This window comes from Manacus candei, unplaced genomic scaffold, assembly GCF_025592945.1.
Source record: "Manacus candei isolate 608988 ecotype Guabito, Panama unplaced genomic scaffold, ASM2559294v1 h1tg000051l, whole genome shotgun sequence".
NCBI classification, from domain to species: domain Eukaryota; kingdom Metazoa; phylum Chordata; class Aves; order Passeriformes; family Pipridae; genus Manacus; species Manacus candei.
The window spans coordinates 645,698-667,996 of record NW_026138099.1 but is presented as its reverse complement, the minus strand read 5'-3'; the positions used below and the strand labels follow the sequence as shown (position 1 = coordinate 667,996).

The following is a 22,299-nucleotide window of genomic DNA, read 5'->3' as shown; positions in this document are numbered from 1 at the left end:
TTGGGAACAGTATTAGTATAGAACAGATCTTTGATCGGTACTAGAAGAGACTTAAAATAGAGTGAGTAGAAAAAGCTCTCATGTTGTGCCAGACTTCCCAACTTCTGTTGCAGAATTGGTCAGAGTAACTAGTGAAACATAACTCTATTTCGCTGCTTGTGTACATTTTAAACACCTTCTTATACAGAGTCTGTTTGACAACAACTTTGTATGAAAAGCTGCTTTTCATTCCTTGAATCTGGAGATGAGGTTTTTAGACCCTTGCAAGATGCAGCATAAATGGTGAAAGCTTCAGTTAATTTCTTAAATGCATTTGTTAAGACTTGTGAGTTGCTCTTACAAAACACTTTGGCTTGCTTGCTGGGGGATGTGAAAGTGCTCATGGTGGGAATTCAGAGAAAGCTGCCAAGACAGCTCTTACAGTTTGGTGTGTATTTCTGACTCCATCTAACCAACTTATGAAACTGAAAAATAACAAGGGAGCTGAAGTAGAGAGGACAAGGGAGTGTTTGTGAACTCCCTGAGAGGATTTGTGGAAGAGTAATTCTAGTCCTGTTTTATTCTACTTTCCATGTTGAAAACTCAATATAAGTAATCAAATGGCTGCAAGCATAACCAGCCCAATAGACGGTTTGCAAATGTTAATAAAGCCACTGAGCATGAATGGAAGTATAGAGGAAACCGATGGAAAGTAAATTAGTGGATAAACTTCAGAACACCATCATTCAGTTAAAAGGATGAAAACATTTTTGTTTATTTGAACTGTAGTAAATTTTAGCACAATATGTCTCCATTCCAGTGACAGGGCAGTATCGTTGCTGCTCCTTGCTTGCTAGGGAAGTTGGAAGTGGGTTGTTACAGACAACAGTATTATCACAGCAGCCTTACTGTAGAGATAAATAGAGTTTGTGTAGGTTTTACCAAAATCAGAAAGGGAAGGGAAGCCACTCTTATCCAAAGCAGCAACTTTTGTCTTTTAAGAAGTTAACAAATAGCATTTGACAGAAGTAGAGGAAAATCTTACTTAATCCATATGGGGTTAGAGAAGTTTTCATTTCTGTGTTTGTAGGAAGTTTCTGTCAGTGCTTTGAACTGTGTGCTGTAGTGCAAAGTGCAAAGGTGAGAGAACAAATAGTCTGAAATTTGCATTATACTTAGGCAGTGCCAGTTATCCTGTCTGTGGGCTTGGGTGTAATGCTTTGAAAGGTGCTTCTCCTTCCTTGAACACCCTCTGATCTACCTACCATGTCTAAATGCAAGCCCTGACTATGAATGTTTCACTCCTTTCAAAATCTTGCAAGTCTGTGCAATTCAGGGTACAGAAATTTGCCTTTCTGTGATTAAGTTATGAGATCGTACAGGTTGATCTAAGAAAGATAACTGTCCCTTTTAGGACACCCCAAAATACTACATTTCCTTCAAGTTCTTGCTAGCTGCTTCTTGTCTTTCTTGAGTGTAAGTTTAAAATTTGGCCTCTCAAGGAGGATGCCGTTCTCTTTTATCAAGCTGATTAAAAGTTAGGAACACACCCATGTGTTTAGCCTGCCAAGGTTGAAACTGCATTTTCTCCTACTTCTTGATAGCTTTTTCTCTCAGGTGATTTCTGTAACTTCTGCACTGAACCCTGAATGTCCTTGAAAACTTTTAAATAAAGGCACTGGTTATTCCAACAGAAGCACACTGATAGTCCAGGAATGTTTTTTATTCTTTGTTTGTCATTCACTATATTCTGTTTGCTTGTAAACTCTTGTTACATTTTGAGTTTTGGCCCAAAAGAAACACACAGGAAGGCAGCTTGGAACTCATCTCATTTGCTGCATATTTCTCAGCTGTCTTACCGTATTTTAGTTTGGCTAAGAAACACTGTACAAAAGCAAGATAAGAGCCTCCTTTCAAAGCAGTATTGTCATTCTGACACAATGATGTGACATAATGACCAAAAGACTTTAACCTTCATTTACCCATATTTACATGACTTCAAATACAGTGCTGTCTAGGTGAAAGTGGAGTACTTTACCATTATGTCAGACACGTAACCATTTATTCAGGCTTTTGCATATTCTTTTGGTTGTATTTTTAGGGCCATCAAGAAACATTTTTCCTATCTTGCTTGTCTGTAAACAAATAGCAAATGGTCATTGCTTTTCTGCTTTAATACATTTTGTTTGACTTCTTGTTGGCAAGGGACTGATTCCAAGTTACTTAAAAAAAAACCCCTGCTTCATTCACATTGGTGGTTGAAAAATTCAGATTTAGGAGAGTGTAGATGACTCTGAGTGGTTTGAAGTACTGATATGGGAAAAGGGAGAGCTGTTCTGTTTATTATTAACTCATGCATCACATGTCTGGCTTAAGCAATTGGCTTGCTTATAGAGTAGGAGAAGGGTGAAATGCCGTTAATATGCTAACACTTTTACTTCTTTTAATTCTGTACCGATTACAAAATAGAAGCTTTTATCTTCTGCAAAAACCTGCAGTTTGACAGGTGTGATCTAATGTTCAAATTGGTCTGCAATAAGCTTCTAGCAGTAATGGCTTCCTGGACAATTTTGCCTTGTTTGACAAATAATTCAGAAGATCAGTTTGTAGCTTGGGAACACACTGTTTGACTTTCCTCAAGTCACTGAAATACTGAACTTTTTGAGTTTTCATTTATACCTATAGAAGTGCTTTTGTGCTGTGTTGTGCCTACCTAAATGCCAATTCTGTGGGTGTCAGTCCTTTAGTGTCTTTAGAACATTCCATTATTTAGTCAATGAGCAGAATATAAAAGAGAGATCAATTCATATGAGTCAGTGTCATAAAATCAGATGTAGAGAAACATGAATGTACTCAAATCTACAGTATTTTTAGTGAGTAGACAATGTAAAGGCAATGATGATATTGCTCATCTGAACCACACACAGCGAGCTGTTTTTATTATTTGACACTGTCATTCTAATCCCTGCAGTCATGGGCAGATCATACAAATTGTCTGTCTTAGGTGCACCATTTTTTTAATGGGGGCAGTAATATTACTTTACTACATGAACATTTGGAAGATGGAGTTGTTAATACTTTTAAGTACCTTACTTTGAAGAAGCAAATTTTTATTAAGTACTTTTAAAGAATGAAAGTTTGTATTAACTGATCCATGAAAGTAATTTTGCATAAAGGATTTTACAAAGACCTTAAGATATTTAAGCCACCATTCTCTTGTGTTCCAGTAAATAAAAGAGCATTGTTTCTTAAAGCATTGTACTGGGTCCATGTCACCCTATCAGAACATACTATTGGGCATTTTTAGAGTTCCATTGTTATAATTTGTATAAAATTTGGTCTCTAGGTCTCAGATGTCTGTTTTGGTCTGCTACTGTTTTTCCTGAGTCCAAACCGAAGGGCAAGATACAAGAGAGGAATGTAGCTCTGTTTCTGTAATAGGAACAAGCAATGGATGACATGCCTCATCTATGAAAAAGGATTTATGAAGTGTTGTAGTTTGACTCGTCCAACCTCCCTCTGGGGCTGGAAATGGTTAATCCCAAGTGAGTTTCTGATGCAGAGCCAATAGAAAGCTGCAGTACACCCCTGTGAAATTACCATATTTCATAGGCTGGAAGAGAAGGCTTGTTGGCCTAGTTGGAAATTAGAAGCAGGAGACAGCAGAGGGGCCGGTGGGCCCCTCCATGGGGGGCCAGGCCCCTCTTCCCCCTGACCGGGCCTAAGGGGTGGCCTGGCGTGGCATTGGAGCGGCTGGGGCTGAGCTGGGCCCCTGGCCAGAATATGCAGCAGCCAGAGAGCAAGAGAGAAACTCACCAGGAGTTTCCCAGATGGCCTTGCTGCCTTCCCTCCCTGAGGGGGTGGGGTGGTGAGGCTGGCTGGGCCCTGCGGCAGCCAGGGAGGGGACCTGCAGTGCCAGCAGCAGCAGCAAAACACGGCAGGGAGTGGAGCAGGCCTGGAGTGGCCCAGACGGTGCCAGCGGCCGTCTGGAGCCTGCCGGAGAGACAAGGAGCCGTCCAGCTGGGAGAGAACTTGCAATGGAGCGAGCCTCTGCAGACCCACAGCAGCAGCAGCAATTACACAGACCGAAGCAGTAAGAGAGAGACGGGCAGAGGGAGACCGGAGATGCCCTGTGTGAGGTTTGGACCAGGGCAGCTGAAACGAAGGAGGTGGGGGATAGCCCCCCCCACGTTGCAACCAAGCTGATGCCTACAACGAAGACAGAGCAGAAAAAGTCTGCTGGCATATTTGCAGGGTAAGAACTGAACCAAAAACCCCCAAAACGTTCTGACCCGGGGAGCTTGATGCCCAGGGACAGGGACTTCCATGGTACAGAGAACAAAGACTTTAAGCTTTAACTTCCTACCCTCCATGGTATGACCATTGGTGAGGTGAGTTTTGTCGCTGCTCGCAGTCCATGGGTGAGACTCCTGATTTGGAATTGAGGGGCCAAGTAGGGGTGAGAAACCCCCCACATTCTAATGAAGAGAAAGAGAGATTTTCCAGCTGTGACAAATCGGAACTGCTGCCTTAAAAAGGAGAGACTGTGCTGCCCTTAAAGTGAAAAAGACTTCTTTCCTTCTGGACTTTATGGAGGGAAAGGAGGATGGTCTATGTAAATATATTGTTTTACCATAGGAGAGATAGGATTGTTGTATAGATATATTGTTCTATAATATTTATTGTGTTAGTAATAAATTTTAATATAATTCCCCGATGCTGAGTTGTGCCTGTCTGAAAACTTCTCTCACATTGGAGCAAATTGTGGGCGCTTGAAAATTGACTTTTTGGGGGCTAAAACCACCACATTTTTGGTGGAGAATGTGGGCATCGATCCCACTACCTCTCGCTACCCTCGGGCTTGGGGCCCCTAGGCCACTCTCTCTCCTCGTGATCTCTAATTCCATCTACCCCAACAACTTCTCTTCCGGCCTATTAAATATGGAATTTCACAGAGGTATTATTAAGTTTTTGATTGGCTCTGCATCGGAAGTGCCACTCTGGAATTAACCATTTCCAGCCCCAGGGGAACTGAGCGAGTCAAACCACGACATGACGACAGCTCAAATTTGAAACTGGAGAATTTTTAGTGAAGTAATGGTGCATTTTACTCTGATTTCCTTTGGTTGCAAGATTTAAACTCAGTTGTAACAATTGAGGCAGAAAAGAGGTTTTTAACTTGCTGAGAGCTTTTCACGATGCAAACTACTACACTGATATTATTAACACTAATATTATTAACAAAGGAAAATTATCTGAGGCCTCAAGTCTCTTTCTAGTAAAAATATATGGAAAGAAGTGTAAACAAGTACTTGTATTTCACTCCCCCTCCCCCAAAACAATATACAAACAGGCGATGAGATGGAGTACGCATGTATGATGTGCCTGAAGTGAAATGGAGAACTGGGGAGATGCTGACTAGAGAACAGCTTAGAGACAAAATGGAAAGAGACTGAAAAGAAGACTATAAATGTATTCAGTAGAAATAAGGAAAACTGAAAATCATGGTTGCCGGGACTCCACCTTGGTATGGGCTTAGGCACACAGAAATAGCAGAGCTCCTAGATCAATGTAGTGACATATGAGAAGAATCAGTCTTAAAGGTGTAAACTGCAGAAACCCAACCCCGTGTTTAGTCTACATCCACAGTTGCTTTATAACTCTTTTTTTTACAGAGCCCAGAGTTTCTCCCTTAGTTTTTTATGTGCAAAGGTTGAACGCTCACCTGTTTTTATATGAACTTTTGCCCATAATGCAGGTCACACTGTTTTGGGAATGCATTACTTTGTGAGGGCAAATTGTGGCTTAGTCCATGGAGAATTTTAGAGAAAAACAAGATTGGATGTAGGAGGAAATAGGAGAATGAGAGAAATGAGAGGTGGGGGAGAAGGTGGATCATCATAATGATATGCTTACCTGTAATGAGAATGAAGAAGTAATCAGATGTGGGGACCAAATAGAAAGAATGAAAAGGACTAAAGAATAGCAAAGCTAGCCTATGTTAAAGAATAGTTATAGCCAGCCTCTATCTGTCTATCTATCTACCTACCTACCTATTTTTGAGTGACCCCAGTTCTCCAATGATTTAAGCATCATTTACTATGAAGTACATATATGCTTGGTTTTGATCACCATTTGAGGAAATGTTGAGGGTAGGCATGCTAGAAAACTGGATGCTAAAAAACAAGCAGTTCTTAAACAATATAGGTGGTGACATGGATAGTAGATTGAAGGTATTGCTGGTAGAGATGAGGTCCCTTGTGAAATCTCTAGCTAGGAAAAAGGCTTATACGGAAATGACTGACAGCAGAGGCTTCTCCTGGAGGCTTGTACTGACTTGCTACAGAACCCAACAGGTGAGCACTCTGAGAGTGCCTAGTGCAACACTGTTCAAAGCAGGGTAAGCTGCTGTGGCCAGCTAGAATTGAATATCTCCGAGGGTGGAGGCTCCAAAACCTCTCTAGGCAATGTGTGCCAGTGTTCAATCACCTTGAGTACATTTTTTCCCCGCCTTATGTTTAATGAAATTTCCTCTATTTCAGTCTGTACCCATTACTGCTTGTCCTGTCACTGAACGTGTTGACTCACACTGCAGAGGAACACAAAAAATGGGTACATGAAGTTGGCATGTGGACAAAAGACACTTTCAGAACTCTTCCGTATTGTCTTCGGATACTGGCTTAATTGCGAAGACAAGGAAATACTGAAAAGTATGCTGCATACTATTTACAGAACAGTGACTTCTTTTACAGGGAAATTATTTGGCTCAGGTATGTGAGTCTCAGTTGGATAACACTACTGGGAATTACAAGTACATGTTGCTTAGGGCTTTACTTCACTTCTCTTATGATAACTCTCAGAGTTTATGAGAGTTTCATTCCATTTGTGTTCCTCAGCTTTCGAAGACTGCTGTAGGATTCCTCTTCTTATTGATTTGCATTGATTTCTATAAATGGCTCTGAAGTTTGAACCTTTTTCCTTCGTTTTCCTCCTTTTTTTCTTCTCTGAGCTTGGGACAAACCCTTTGCTTGCAATAGTAGGTAATATAGTTACACTGCATCGTAAAGTTCTCATTTTAAATGCCTGACCATGTTAGCTACTTATCAACTGTGTTAACAGATGCCAAGATATTAGTACACTCGAAGTGCTCTTTTTTTGCCTTATTCCTGTAAAAGTGTTCAGTATGGAACTTCGCACAACAGGGGAAGATTCACCATGGCCTCAGAGCCTGGCTGGCACAGAACACTATAGTCTAGCTCCTCAGCTGTTGCTATTCTGCTTCCTGCAGTGGAACCATGTCTTTTTAAGTAGTATGTATGGAATCACAAAACAAATTGAAGACTTGTTAAAATATGTTCCAGGCAAATGTGTGCGTCTAAAGAAGCCCCACAAACAAAAACTGCTCAGATATTGAATATGATTTTCAAAGTTTTCTGATGCTTATTTGAATTTTCCAAAAGTCAGACAAACTGCTTATTCTTTGTTGCTTGATTTTGTGAAAACACAGAAGAGTAACCTTTTATCAATAGCTTCCTTTAATGCATCTGAAAATTCCTTTGTTTTGTTTGTACAGTCTCATGACATTACACTCTTTGGGTCTGAATATTTGGAGAAAGCATCAATAATAATTTTTTTTTTTTGCTGGGTTCACAGTATCTTTTCTGTCAGAATGAACAAGAAGTGCTGTAAAGCCATTCTTGTAGCAATGCTGTTGCAGCTTAGGAAAAAATGAGGAAGTACGAAAGTTCAGAGGAATTAAGAAAAATTAAGACAAAAGATAGCCAAGCTGCTTGAATATCTAGTAAAGGGAACACTTCAGGTTTTATTTAAATTCTGGGCAAAAGTTCAAATAAAATTTTATTATTTGAATTCATAGGCCCTTTTTATTTCTCTTTTTCAGACGCACCCCCTGATGCATGTTTAGTATCTCCCAGGACATCTATAACCTGGGATCAGCTTTGTATATTAGCTGTTAATTCACTGCAGTCAGTGAATTCCCCAAAGTTTTTTTTTTGTGGGTAGCTGAACACACCTTTTCGAAGTGACTCATAGCTGTTCTCAATTAACCTTTTCCTGGAGATACTGTACCACCCCAATGCTTCCTTTCTAGTGCAATATGAGTATGCCTCTCTGCCTCACACTGGCCAGTGTTTTAGCCTTTCACATTTATTTACTTAAAACATTAGGGCTATACTCAGTCCTCAGGCTGGACGATAATCCAGTGTAAGGATCAGAATAGTGTATTATATATAATGACTTTTTTCCCTATAAATGAATGATGACTGAAATAGGAATGGTCTTCTCTGTTTTGAAGGAGCTTTTTGTGCTGCCCTCAAAGTCCATTTTCTTCTGACACCTGTTCTGTATCCTACACAAAAATCAAAATTGCCTTTTTAAGCAAGAGTCTTTCATTCTCTCTGTTTTGTCCTCTACCCTGTTTTGTCCCATTTATTGCTGTTCACTTTGCCATTAGGAGAAACCAGGAAGAATTGATGCCATTTCTAGTATGGAAATGAGAAACCAGAAACCACAAAGAAAAATGAGATCTGTCTTTGAAAATTTAAAAAAAGAAAATAAATTAAAGAGGGGTTGAGAATCTTTCTGCTTTGCTCTGTTTGATTTTTTGGAGCTTCTTGAAAAAGAGGTTTGGGAGGGAGCAATATAATAGGATTTTTTATAATGAAGTAAAATGGGCAAACTATTTGGTAACTATTATTTAGCCTAGATCAGTTTTATTCTTAGCATTAAAGGTTAATCCCAGTGTATCTTCAACTGCCTGGCATAGCTGAGTACCCTGGAGCACAAAGAGGAGTAATGTAAACAGGCAAGAAGTATTCATAAAAAGTTCTTCACCTTTTGCTGCTAGATGACAAAGCATTTTGTGTGACTGAAAGAGGGTACGTTTAGGTTAGATATTAGGAAGAAATTCTTTACTGTGAAAGTGGTGAAGCACTGGAACAGTTGTCCAGAGAAGTTGTGGATGCCCCATCCCTGGAAGTATTCAAGGCCAGTCTGTATGGGTCTTTGAGCAACCTAGTGGAAGGTGTCCCTGCCCTGCAAAGGGGTTGAAACTAGGTGGTCTTTAAGATCCTTTCCAGCCCAAACCATTCTCTTGATTCTCTTTGTCACAAAGTTTCACTTCTTCCTGGTACTTTGGCCAGCCAGTCACAACTGTGGTCCTCCTCCCTCTACACTTGCCTACTCCAAATATTGATGGTATGAAAATAGAGAGCTGGCATGTCTGGGAACTCAGATCTTTTCCCTCATACCCATTTTGGATTTTAAATGCATCATTCTTGTGAAGTAAGAAGAAGATGGCTTACAGTTGTGGCACAATTTAGTCCCTGCCACAACTCTTCGGCAGAGCATATGTGGAAGCAACTGCAGCTGGAGGAGTTCATTCATAACCCTTGTGAGGAGTGCCTGTGTTCCTGGATTTGCCTCCACAGTTGACAGGGCCAGCCCCAACATGGGGCAGGACAGATTTTAACTTTGGTTCTGGTTAGAAGATGTTGTGAGTAATTCAAACTGGTAGAAAAACATTCCTTAAAAATCAGTGAATTGAGTTACCATGACACTTCATTTCCTGTGGAAACTCTCAGGCACAGGAGCTGGTGCCCACAGATGAATTATTTGTTACTGAAGGTGTTCCAAAAGAGATTTGTGGCCTAATCGCTCTGTTTGTTTCCTCTTGCTGGAACAGGCAGCAGAAGAAATATACTTTGTAGAAACATGCCTTTTTGCACAATAGTGTCTAAACTAGAATCTGCTGATATCCTTTTTTTTTTTTTTGAGGGCCGTTGTAGTGTTCTCTCACACAAACTGTGCTGTTATGTGTCCTTCTCCTGTGGCAAGTGGGGTTATGTACTACAAGCAGTCCATATCTTGGGTCTTCAGCTGCTCTGATGCAGTTGTGCATGTGTTGAATGTCTCTCATGCTCTAGCTGCTTGAAAGTCAAGTTAAAACAGGTCAAATCATGTGTTTGTGTCTACCACAAATTAAATATTTCTGCCCATGGCCATCCTCTTGGAGGTCTCCTGTAAGTGCTCACAGCCTTCAGTCACTTAAGAGAGCAGAGCCTCCCCTGCTAAATTTCTCTCTTTTTATGCTTTTGAGTGCTAGTTTACCAGCTAGGCAAGTAATGTAGCTGCTTTTCATTGTTCCTGGAGCTTCTGCATTGCAGCTGCTCTTGCAATGGCCTCTCCCAGCATGTTCCAAACATTAATGCGGACTATTCTGCTGCCATCAGAAGTAGTCATGCAACCTGCCAGTGGCACAGTAAAACTCAGGTGCCTTAGGAGTGCAGGCTGTGAGTCAGGTGGATGGCACAGGGCCTGTTCCCTGCCCAGCGGCTCTCAGTTTGAACGATACAGCTATTAAGCACAAAGTCATCACCTCAGGCACATGAAATCTTTGTGGTGTGGTGTGGCAAAGGTGTTCTGGTATGCACTTGCTCTGTGCTAACATGATCCCTCAGGCAAATGCTTTTGACTTGTGTCAGAGGCAGGGCAATAGATGTTTCATTTGGTTGGACCAGCATGGCTGTTCTTGCATTCTGTGCTGCACAGAGGAAGGCTGACGAGGGAGAGAAGCTTTCTTTTCTGTCTATTAAGCACCCTGTTGTTTTGGTAAAAAAGGGTATAAAATAAGTACACATGGCTTTATTTTAGAAAAGTAATAGTTTGGAATGCCATATAGGTGGTTTAAAGTGCAATTTCCTAGCAATCTAGCAGGAAGGCAGAGGAACCAGAGGAAACATTCTTTTTACTCCTTGGCAAAGCAGGCTATACCTGTGTCTTGGACATGGCATATTCTACAGGTCATATGGCACGCACAAGAGAAGGATGATAGCTAACCAGCAGAGAAACTGAGGAGATTTTATGCTTTCAGGCTGTTGGACCGTACTGTCCTGAGGCCATAGAGAGACTTGGATAATTTGAACACCAGCTTTTCCTTTTGATGTGTTCAGACAGTTTCTCAGGTCAGAGTCTATGTGTTCCTGCAGAGACTGGAAGTGTCTATCCAGTTACATGGCTCAGGCTGGAGTGTGCCAAATTTGAAGAGGGAGAAGTTGATATTCCAGGGAGAAGGATGAGACTGTCTTTTTCTGCCATCCTGCAGGTGTTGCCTGTGGCAGCTCTGGGCTGACAGTCTTGCCCTCATGGTGCTAAAGGAAGACTCATACTTTGTGTTTACAGTCTCTATGCAATTGACTGTGACCCATCTGTGTTCTTTTAAAAATGTTCATGCTGCAGTAGACATTCACTATTAATCACAATGAGATCACCTAGAGTTTAAGTGCTTAGGTACTGCAGTGATGGTAATTATCACAAACTTTAATTTGCTCCCAGCAGTCAGGACAACATTTTTGCTAAGTAGAAGCTATACTTCTACAAGCAGGTGCTTTGATTGATTGAAGTATAAAGCTAGGCACCATTCTCACTGACCACCACCTGTAGTAAAAGGATGTTCATTTGAGCTGTTATGTATATCAGCTGACACTGGAACAGTGATCTCTACCACTGAGCTCTCATACTCTGTGCACACTAAATTCCTGTCATTTATTACTTACCTTCTAAGTACAAGGCATAGAGCTTCTGAGAGTTTCCTAGTGCCTCTTCCAGCTGTCCTAAGTTTCAAGTTTACTCAAATTTTAATTAAATACTTCAGAGTTAGCTGGTTAGGCACTCTGTCTTTTTCCAGTTCCTTCCATTGTAGCTGGCTAGTGATAACCTTTCTCTGTTAAAATCCTGAAAATACAATCAAGCCTGTGAGCAATATTATGGAAATGCTTTAATTGAAATGTTTTCGTTCAGTTCCACAACTTGCTTACCAGTTTGTTTTGCTTCAATATGAGGTGGAAAAAAAAAAGAACCTCAGCTACAGTGTCAGCTTCAGAATTCAGTGTCTATTACTGTTACTTAGTCAAAGAGTTGGCTTGATGTTTAAAACTGAAGGAGTACCCTTGCTAAGTGCAGGGATTTTTGAAAGGGGAGAAGGAACTGGGCTGATAGAATGCATCACTGGTATCTAAAGATGTTGGTATGGTGATGGCATCCTCCATAAAATACAACAAAAAGGTCAGTGAGCCAGACTTTTTTTCTACACAATGGCCCCTTTATACTATCCTGCCAGTAAATGAATGTAGATGGGAATCAGACTCATTTAGATTGATGGGTGTTAGCATTTCTTTGGGGAGAGAAGTGCAGCAGGCAGAGGTACTGCGGTTGGCTGTGTCAGCTTCTGTGTGCATCTGGGAAAATAACATGGGAAACTAAATCTTCCCAGAGAATAGGTGGAACTTAATCTTGGCCTTTAGCTCCTCAATTAACCTTGGCACTGTAACACACTGGATTCTGGATGAGTGAGGCATCTTAGACAGCTCCTTAACCAGGGGATGAAATATCAGTGTTTTGCTATATTACTGCTTCCAGACAACATGGCAGGACTTAAAAAAAAGGTAACAGAAAAGAAACCCAGCTAATAAGGTCACTTCTGAATCTACTCTGGACAAGGTATGAACCAGGACCAGTTCTTCTATGTCTTAGCTTCTTCTGTGTCTTAGCTTCTTCTATGTTATGGAGGAGGGAGTTTAAGAAATATCAGAGGGTGCTCTTAGCTGCACTACAGATGCAGTCGACTGCATTGGCTGGTGTGTGTGTAAAGCACAAAAGGTACAGCAAAAAGTATTTTGCTGGTGCCAGTGAGAAAACTGTGTGTGTCTAGTGGTAGACACAAACACAGGTTATAGACTGAAGTGATTAATCCTTTTTACACAGACCGAAGGGTTCATGTACATTCATGTTTGTGGTCACATATGCTTGCACATTCTTGGTTTTGTGTATAGCCTCTCAGCTATAGTCAGATAAATATCTTTGAAACGTGAATCAAAATAGTTTTCTGCTTTCTTTAGCGTAACTTTTATGGTATTTGAATGGTTTTATTTGTCCAATGTAGTCATAGTTTAGTCACTTAACCAAATTCATCAATTTTTTAAATACTGCATGGCTTCATTGCTTATGATTCACCTTTTGGAATGTGATTGTAGTTCTGGCACATTTCTCTTGTTTCATTTCACTAAAAGGGTTTGCTAATAATGCAAAATAGGTCTAAAAGATGATAGATCTAGGATGGAAAAACATGAAAAGGAAATTTTACGTGATTTTGCATGATTCCTGCAGCCAGAGTCAACAGATTCAGTTTTCCTTTTCTGTAATACAGTGCTTTCTAATTCTTTGTGTAGAGTTTCATCTGTCTTCAACAGTACAACGCTTGCTTGGAGATTCCGTGTGTTAGCATCACCTTGACTGCTACTTTGTGAAGAAAATTACATTTTCTCCTTTGTTTTGAAACTGATTGTAAGGGATTCAAGGATTGTTTTGTAAGGAAATGTAGTGTGTGGCAGTTTGGATTGTACAAATAGCTCTGAACCATGAGTCATGCAAAACTAAGCACAGGTAGTGAATGATAGGTTATATAAAACTAATAGAAAATAACTGCCGTGGGTTGGGACTACACTGAGCAAGATTTTGGGTACGTACAGGGATACTGCAGTCAGAAGACTAGTAGTCCAAGAACAAGAGCAGGTGAACCTCCTGCAACTCATTCAGTGAGCACAGTGAGAAATATAGTAATAGTTTGAGAGACAGATGAGATTACTTTTTCAAAAAAAAAAAAAGAAAAAAGACAAGCTGGTTGTTAGAGAAGTTGGGTTAACTGAGAAATGATGGAGAGAGTGACAGAGAAGTGAAAAAAGAGGTAAGGAAAACGAGAAGAGGACAACTTCAGCTCCAAGTGAGAAGACCAGAAAAGGTAAGCAGGTGGGGAATTTCTTAAATTGTGATGGGGAAAAAGGAAACAGTTGTTGTGAAACTAAGAGAAAGCAAGCCAAAGAAGGCTAAAAAAATCACACCTTTTCCCAGTTTTGTACTGGAAGGATTGTTTGTATTCTGAGTAGGAAGAGAAGAGCGGGAAGGTATTAACATGAGAACCCGAAGTTGTATAGGAGTTGCTGGGATTGAAGATGCATAGTTAATTGTGATGAGGAAGGTGGGACTAAAATCTGGCAGTTGGAAGAATGACAGAAACAGGGGTAGTGTGATTTCTTGTCTATCTGGGGAAGGTCCCAACCTGACTTTGAAAGCATGGTCTCTGATATCCTAGAGAGAAGCAAAAAAATCAGTGAGAAAGTGATTGAAGAAAGGAATGAAAGCAAGAGAAAAAGCCTTGAGGGGAGAGGACTGAAAGCTGTGGAGAATGTCAGCTCTGATGATCTCTAAGTGAGAGATAGGCCAGATGATGTATCCCAGAAAAACAATGTAAGAGTTTGTTCTAGATGAGGCCAGTATTGGGAATGCAACCTTTACAAGTATTTTGCAAATGTTACCAGACTTAGTCTAATCACCATAACTGGGGCCAGGAGCTGCCCTGAGCTCAGAACAGCAGAGTGAAAGCTTGGGAAGCTGGCTTTTCTCTTGCCTCTAATTGCTGCCAACATGAAATTAAGCTCTTACAGTCAGTGGAACTGTATGGTTGTTAGGCTCGTTTGCTAGTGTGGAATTTGATACTAGAAGGTATGTATGTTTCAAAGTAATATTATGGGACCAGAGGAAGAAATCTGTGCTTCTCTTGTGAGTGATGTCTTGATGCTTAGTTGTTAACAGTGTTCTGCTGTCACCTGTTTTTTATGGTGTCCCTCACTGAACCTGCATATTCATGAATTCCAGTGCATCTTTTTAAGAAAACCAAACAAAAAAAAAATAGATATTTAAACTTCCACTTGGGATGCACCAAGGCCAGACTAATGGCACCCAAAATCAGACAGGCAGAGCCAAAAATGTGCTTCTTGTGCCACAGCCGCTATAGAATCAAACAGGTAGGAAGAGAAAGTTTATTCTGCAAAGCTCTGTACAGTGGCATTTAGCCTGGCCTCTAGCCAGGACAGTTCTGTTGACAGAGGTTTACTTAATCTGTCCTGTGCTATTCACATGTGGTCACAAGATTGGATGTGAACACATCAAGGAATACAGTAACAAATGCAAGCAGTAGTCAGACTTTCTCTGAATATTTCAATGAATACAGTGAATTTCAGTGTGTACAATATATATGCAGTTAAAATAATGAATGCAAAAGAAATGAGGCCTCTCCCACCCACCATGTGCAAATCATTGTGCATGCCGAAACAGATGATTAAAAATGTGGATCAGCTGTGTAAAATTAGAAGGACGGCTAGTGCTGTTGTTGTGTTGGGTGCTATAGGGTTCAGCCATCAGTGAGAGCAAACCTTTTTGCCCCAGCCTGTACTATTGCTTTTTCAGCACCACAAACACCACTGATGGAAATAGGAGCTACCAGTCAGTGCAGAATCAGCATTGTGATAGACTCCACAGATAGCAGCATGCATGGAAGAGGAGCTTTTTGCCCTTGGCCTGGAAATTACAGGTTTATGCATAGGATTATATGCAGCTTATTTTTTTGCTCATCATTACACCTTTCTGATGTTAGGTGGCTATAGTAGTTAAAGATGGTAAACTTTTTTTATAGAGTTGTGTTCCACTGTCTTTTTCTTGATGTTGTATAAAGTTTATGTAAGAGCCATGGGGCTGAACACAACCATGCAATCATAGTGAATGTTTGTAAATAGGAATGAGGTATTTAATAATGATCTTCTGATTTGGAATATTCTTTTTCTGTTTTGTTGCCTAGAAATACTTCACATTGTCTTGAATGAATGGGTAGTTTATTTTCATGTATGGATTGTAAATGTGCTGTTTTTGAGGAAACCTGAAGAAAAACCCACTTGGATATGTAAAAAAACTGGAATTAAGAGCATGCTGTGGGAGCTCATTAATGATTCAGGATGGTTGGTTTGAGTTTCCCATCCTTCCTTTCACAAGGCAAAATCAGATCAATACTTTTCTTTCAAGGTCACGACTGCTGTTTGGTCTCTGTCCTTCTCACAACCCTTGCCCGTCATAGGAGTGTTTTTGATGATTTAATTACTATTTTAATCGAGGTTATCATCAATAACTCTTAGCATAAATGTACTTGGACAGAAAGTCATATCATTATAGTAGAGGGCTCTGCCTTGATTCAAGTACAGGGTGCTGTGCTCATAAATGTCTTTGTGTCAGGCATGAAAGGGGCTTTCCCTCTGTCATCATATCTCCAATAATCCTGTGGTTGTATTAGGGACAGGAAAGCTGTGAAGCAGTGTTATATCATATGTCAGTTATTTGATTTTGCAAGATCTGTAAAATAGAGTTGAGTTGTGGAAAATTAAGTTTCTGTCTTTGCAAGGGAAAGGTTTTTTCCACTGCATGAGCGATGATACTTCTTAATGTGTTCTGACAATGTGTTTTCCAGAGCTGGAAATGAAATATATGTTTTTAAAAATACTATTTATTTTGTCTACTTTTTTGGTACATTTGTGACACATTTTTTCTGTTTATTTAGAATTAAGTTCAGTGTAGATTAAGTAAACTTGTTACGTACTCATTAACTCACCTCACTTTCTGAAGTTGTATTGTAAACCCTAAGGGGAGTACCAGATCCAGTATTTAAATTGCAGAAAAGGAAACAACATTCCTTTAATGGGAGTGGAAAAATTTATCTTTCCTGGTTTGAAAATATCGTAAATGGTCAAAAATACTGAAAAATATTTTAATATCTTTTGTTTAGAATCATGTTAGACTGTTCTCTCATCCAAGTATTTGCTTTCTGAATAAGCTGCCAAAATACAGGTTTGATGCTTCATCAAGAAGCAAGCAAGGCTGCCTATGCCTCTTTCAATACTTCAGCTTTCATGAAGACATTATACTACTTTACAATTTCTGCTTTTAGAAAGTTAAATTCTGTGGCTTAAAAGTGATATTTAAGATCTGTTAACTTGAGTAGAATAAGCTGGATGTATTTGTAGGAGCTAAAAAGGTTGATCCAGTATGATTTTTATGTTAACTGAAAAATAACGAATAAAATTCAGGCAATCATCTCTTCCTTCTCCTGCTTTTTAGGAAAAGCTGGACAGGATAAAGGTCTAAAGTCATGACAGACTTCAGGGTTATCATAATAATTTCAGGAGCAAGCTTCTGGAGGTCAGCTTTATTGTAGAATATTATAAACATAGTTAATCATGCTTGTTGAACATGACGGGTCTAAATTTGCTCTTGGTCATAATCCCTAATCAGTCAGAGAAGGTCCACGGTTCACGTAGCCCATTCTCCTGACAAATATTTAATATTGCCCAAATCAGTTTTTTATATATTCTGTTGATTTTATGCTGTTCATAAAATGCTAGTAATAGAAAATCTATTTCTGTTGCTGTTTTTTAACGTTAATATAATTTCTGAGGAAAAAGCTCTTCAGTGACTCATGTGAAATATGTTGGAGGGAGTTTGTGTGTTCATATATATAAAATGTGCAGTTACACAAATTTTCAAGCAGTATAATTTAAGTAGATGATTTAAATTGAACCTTGACATTTTGGCTGGTGTTCACTTTTATATATATATATATATATATATATATATATTTGTTTTTAGATGTTTTTCCCTGTAATTGAATTCATAACATATAACCAGGTCTGCTGACCATAGATCTGCTGCCTTTGCATGTGAAGTTCATTTTTTTCATGTTGCAAAGAATACTTAGCACTGAATTTCTAAATTTTCTTTTAATGTTTATTGTGATGCCTCATGCTGAGATACCTTGGAGTAGAACAGGAGGAGGTGTAGAAACCTGTTGTTTAGCTGCACTGCCTTACAGGAAGCAGTAAGGGAACACCAGGGTCTCTGACACAACAGAGAAGCTTACAGAAGCGCAAGTTGGTTAAAGGTTAATGGGAAAGAGGAATCGGGCCAGGTGCTGAACAAGCTGTTTTGATGTCTTCTGAGAATTCATTAACCCAGTGAATTCCTGACTTGGCTGTTAATGAGTCAGGTTTTTGCCTCTATATGATCCCCAACAAAAGCGAAAGTCCCAGACATAACCCATAAGCGCCAAACAAAAAACTCCTGCATACAGGATGACTAAGAGTATGACTCTTGACTTCTGTGCAGAAGACTTCTGCACATACATTAAGTTTGTCTTTGCAGGCCAAGAATATATACCAAGAAGAATTTGGCCAGTGACTGAAGAATATCTCTTCACTGCTTATAATAAAGCATATTACAATTTTTCATAAAGATTTTTAAGTGACACGTATTTTTATAGCTCTAAAATATGTGTACAAGTTGTGTCTGATAGACTCCAGTCCAAAAAATATCAATAGTTATAGCCTTCCTCATGTTATAGATGCCTAAGGGTGAAAAATGTGAACTGAGAACAATCTAAAAGTATCACAATGAATGTTTTCCCTTCTGCAGAGTAGGATGAAATAAGGCAATTGATGAAGAAATATAAATATTAAAAAAAGAGTAGAATTGGCAATTGCAAACCAAACCCTTGACAACTGCATTAATGGTAGTGCATTCCATTCCAGTTCATGGTGAAGTAAAAGGAGTTGGTCTGGTAGATCAAATATGGCTTTCATTGCAAGACTGCGACAATGAAGGTGAGATAATAAAGCTGTTCAGACTAACCTGTAAAGAGTGTTGTTATTAAATATACCTGATGAATTTATAGAATTATTTATTCTTAGAACAGATGTAATTATAAAATAACTATATTTGTTTCCAGTTATTTTTCCAGAATGTATGTATCCTGTTATGTCTATGTCTGTATACATGAATACATACATTTATTTAAAAAAAGTATATATGCAGTCGAAATAGTGAATAACTAATGATGCATGTTAGGTTCCTTTATGAATCTGGGAAATTCCTTTTGTCTAAATGTCAGGGCTTTGAGCAGGGCTTAAAAGGGATTTTAGGAAATATTTGAAAAATTGGGATGGCCCAAATAGTCATGTGAGAATGTAACTTGCTGTCCCATTTTGCTCATTGCAAATATATTGTGAATCAATTGATATGAATCCATTTGGTGTAGCAAACCCAGCTGTGTGTTCAGGGAGAAGTCCCAAATCTTGTGTTTTAGACTACTGATCTTAGATGTGTGTTCATTTTGGGTGGGTTTTTTTTCTAAGTTTGTTAACATGTTTTCAGTCAACATCTTATTTTCCAGTCCAGGCAAGAGTAAAATCACAAAAGCTCTCAAGTGCCTTTAATACTGTTTTTCAGACAGAATGTCAAAAACCGCTTTGTGTTCCATCAATACTAATTCATGGCAACAAGCCTAAATAATTATAATTGGCCAAAAGCCAGGGTTTGGGGCCCTACACTAATAAATATTGGTACAATTATTTTGAAAATTATAAAACCAGTTGCAATAATAACATGCATTTCACCTAACTGACTCACCTCTTCCAATTAACTTCAGGTAATCAGAAATAACTCGGTTCTGTATTATCTCTTAAGTGGTCCCCCTGGAGAGTAGGCAGTGTGTGATTTGCATGTACTGTATAATTTCACTCAGTTCTGGGGCAAAGCACAGCAGTGTTTGAGGCTACTAGTATGCCATCAAAGCAGCTGGGGCTAGGGCACATTCTCTGGCCCTTAGGGAAAGGCACAAATCGTGACTATAGGTTTAAATCTCTCTTCTCCCTCATTCTTCAAATAAGATGGCCTCATACATGCTTGAAAATAATTTCAGATACACATTCTCCTTTGAGACATACTGGAACATTGTTTAGGAAACTGCTATTTATCTTAGGCCAAAATGGCAACTTACTTTAATGTAGAATAAATAATTATGGATGAAAAAAGATACACCGTTGCTTATGCCTGGGCTCTGATGTCTTTTTATTCACTGACACAAATGTGTTCTTGAGCCTCTGTCTTTGAAGTCTTTATGTTAGCACACAGGTCTGGGAGCAAGTAGGCTTGCACATCCCATTCACACCGAGGTTTTGGCTTGTTATCTACTGTTCTGATCTTTTTGTGTGTCTGTTCCACGTCTGAATTCACATGATTACTCTAGTATGGTAGAGTCAATCAAGCTCTAGTTTGCAGCAGCCTTGCTCCATATAAGTCTTGAGTCTGGTTTCTGGGAGGAGGTTGGGGAGGTGGGGATGAGATGGGAACGCGATCTCATGAAAGGAAGGTGGGGGTAAGCACTATTGCTGGTTCTTTCTGCAGAGGCAGTAGCTGGAGAGCATCATGTTGGCCAGTGCTGGCAAAATCATGGCCAAAGCATTGCCAAGTTCCATGGACTCCTGACCTGTGACTGTTGCAGGCTGGGACCTGTTTGGTTTCTGGAGCCCAAAAGTCGGCATTCTGTATGCCTGACCAAAGAAGAGTCAGGTGTATGGGATTGTCTATTTATTGATTGGAAAGGCAAGAGTATTTGACTATAAAGACTGAGGACTCTGCATTTCTTAAAAATTTCTTCAGGGTGAATTGTCACCAATGAAAGCATAAATCTTTCTTCTTTCAGAAGAAATATCACTTATTTCAAATTAATTTCAAGCTTTTATTAACCTTAATACAGGTACAAGGAGGGAAATTCAGAAGGCTCACCCTGGCAATGCTACAGAGATAACTGAGCAATAGCACTCTTCCTTTCCTGGTTCTGTCCCTACAAAGTTATATGACAGCAATATGTTTGATAGTGGTTTTCTTTGATTGGGTAACAGGACAGGAGTTTGTTTCACTTACATGGAGAGGGAAAGGATATTTGCAACCAGCAGTAGGACAAGAGAGCATAGTCTTAAGCTGTGCCAGGGGAGGTTTAGGTTGGATATTAGGAAGAAATTTTGTATGGAGAGGGTAATCAGGCATTGGAATGGGCTGCCCAGGGAAGTGGTGGGTTCTCCATCCCTGGATTTTTAAGATGAGACTGGATGTGGCTCTTAGTGCCATGGCCTAGTAACTGCGGTGGTGTTGGATCAAGGGTTGGACTTGATGATCTTGGAGGTCTTTTCCAACCCGGCTAATTCTATGATTCTATGAAATAGATGCAGGACCCAACTGTATATTCTTCAAGCTGCCTACAAGATATGTGCAAAACTTTGAGATGACTTTTCAGTAATGTAAATTCAGACCATGACATTCATGAGGAAACATCCTGTGCCTCATCCTTCACCTACCTCAAACCTATGTGTTGCTGTGGAGGGAGAAATAGTGTAGTTAAAAGTTCAGTGGAAGGCAACTGTAAGGTTGTCTCTTCCCTGTTCCGTGGCATTGGATTTATGGTAAGAGATGACTAGGAGCATTTTTATGGTATTTTCGGTTTTTCCCTGGGAAACACCACTGGTGACTGGCTGTCAGCTGGATATAACTCCATTTACCACCACCCTCTGGGCCCAGCCATCCCTTCAGTTTTTAACCCCATGAACAGCACTCATCCAAGCCATAAGCAGCCAGTTTATTGAGGAGAATGCTGTGCGAGATGGTGTTAAAGGCTTTACTAAAGCCTTTAACTACTGTTTGCAGCCCTTCCCTCATCCACAAAGTGCATCACCTCGTCATAGCAGCAGACCAGGTTTGTCAAACAGAACCTGCCCTTCATATACCTGTGCTGGCTCGACTTGACTCCCCATGGGAAATACTTGAGCCAAGATATCCAAATGTGGCAGTGATCTCTGCTCCTGGACCTTAAAATCTGCAGAGGAGAGAGGAAGAAGAGATGTATAGAAATGTCATAGTCTTCGTGGAGCATGACATTAATGGGACTAGCTGGAATTTGGCTCTTGGTTGCTTGCTGTCATTCCAGTATCTTCTTCATTGACCATGTATAGATCACTTTTTTTAAGGAAGATTTTTAATTGCCACATGGAAGTGCTTGATTAGTAGTGACTTTAAAGGAAGGCAGTTGAGATTAATAAAGTAAAAAAAATGCCACAGTTGTTTTACTAGAGGCACTGAGCGATTATGAGATACATCCTGCAAGAAGTATTCAGATTTCACAAACTCAAGATAAAATGCCATAGGAAGGAGACTGGAGAATTGCTCAATAACAACAATGAGGACTGTAGCTGATCAAAGGTGTTAATATTATTGTAAGGCAGCAGTAAGCAAAATAATCCCAGTATAATTGAATATGTGTGAATATATGTTATGAGTTCCGTAAGTCATCTTGTACTGTAATGAGCAACATTATTTCCCTAATCTGTATATAAAAACTGGCTTACCAGGTCCTGTCAAGAGGTCATGTCTTGAAAATATAGCATATTTATTGATCCTTGGAATTATGTAAGCTAACATGATGTTAGAGTTGTCCTCAATATTTGGGTAGGGACAGAACAGTTTCAAAGTTGATAGTGGTTCTCTTTTTCAAAGGGACAAGACGTAATTATGCTATCCTTTCATGTGCTCTGATTTTCT

General features: G+C 39.7%; 1 protein-coding gene across 13 annotated transcripts in view; it reads left to right on the top strand.

Moving 5' to 3' along the window:
• Positions 1-22,299, top strand: part of NTRK2 (neurotrophic receptor tyrosine kinase 2) — a 204,588-nt gene that overhangs the window by 62,396 nt on the left and 119,893 nt on the right. For 8 of the 13 annotated variants that reach the window (XR_007906910.1, XM_051801381.1, XM_051801379.1 and 5 more), the window contains one exon: positions 18,459-18,530. The exons of 4 other annotated variants lie outside the window; for them this stretch is intronic. Coding sequence is in view for 8 of the 9 variants with exons in the window: in XM_051801381.1 (XP_051657341.1) it covers positions 18,459-18,530 (72 nt within the window). In the remaining variant the exon portion in view is untranslated. Of the gene's footprint in view, positions 1-6,521; positions 10,716-18,458; positions 18,531-22,299 lie in introns of those variants that run through there. One more of the 13 variants, XM_051801388.1, reaches the window with a different exon arrangement.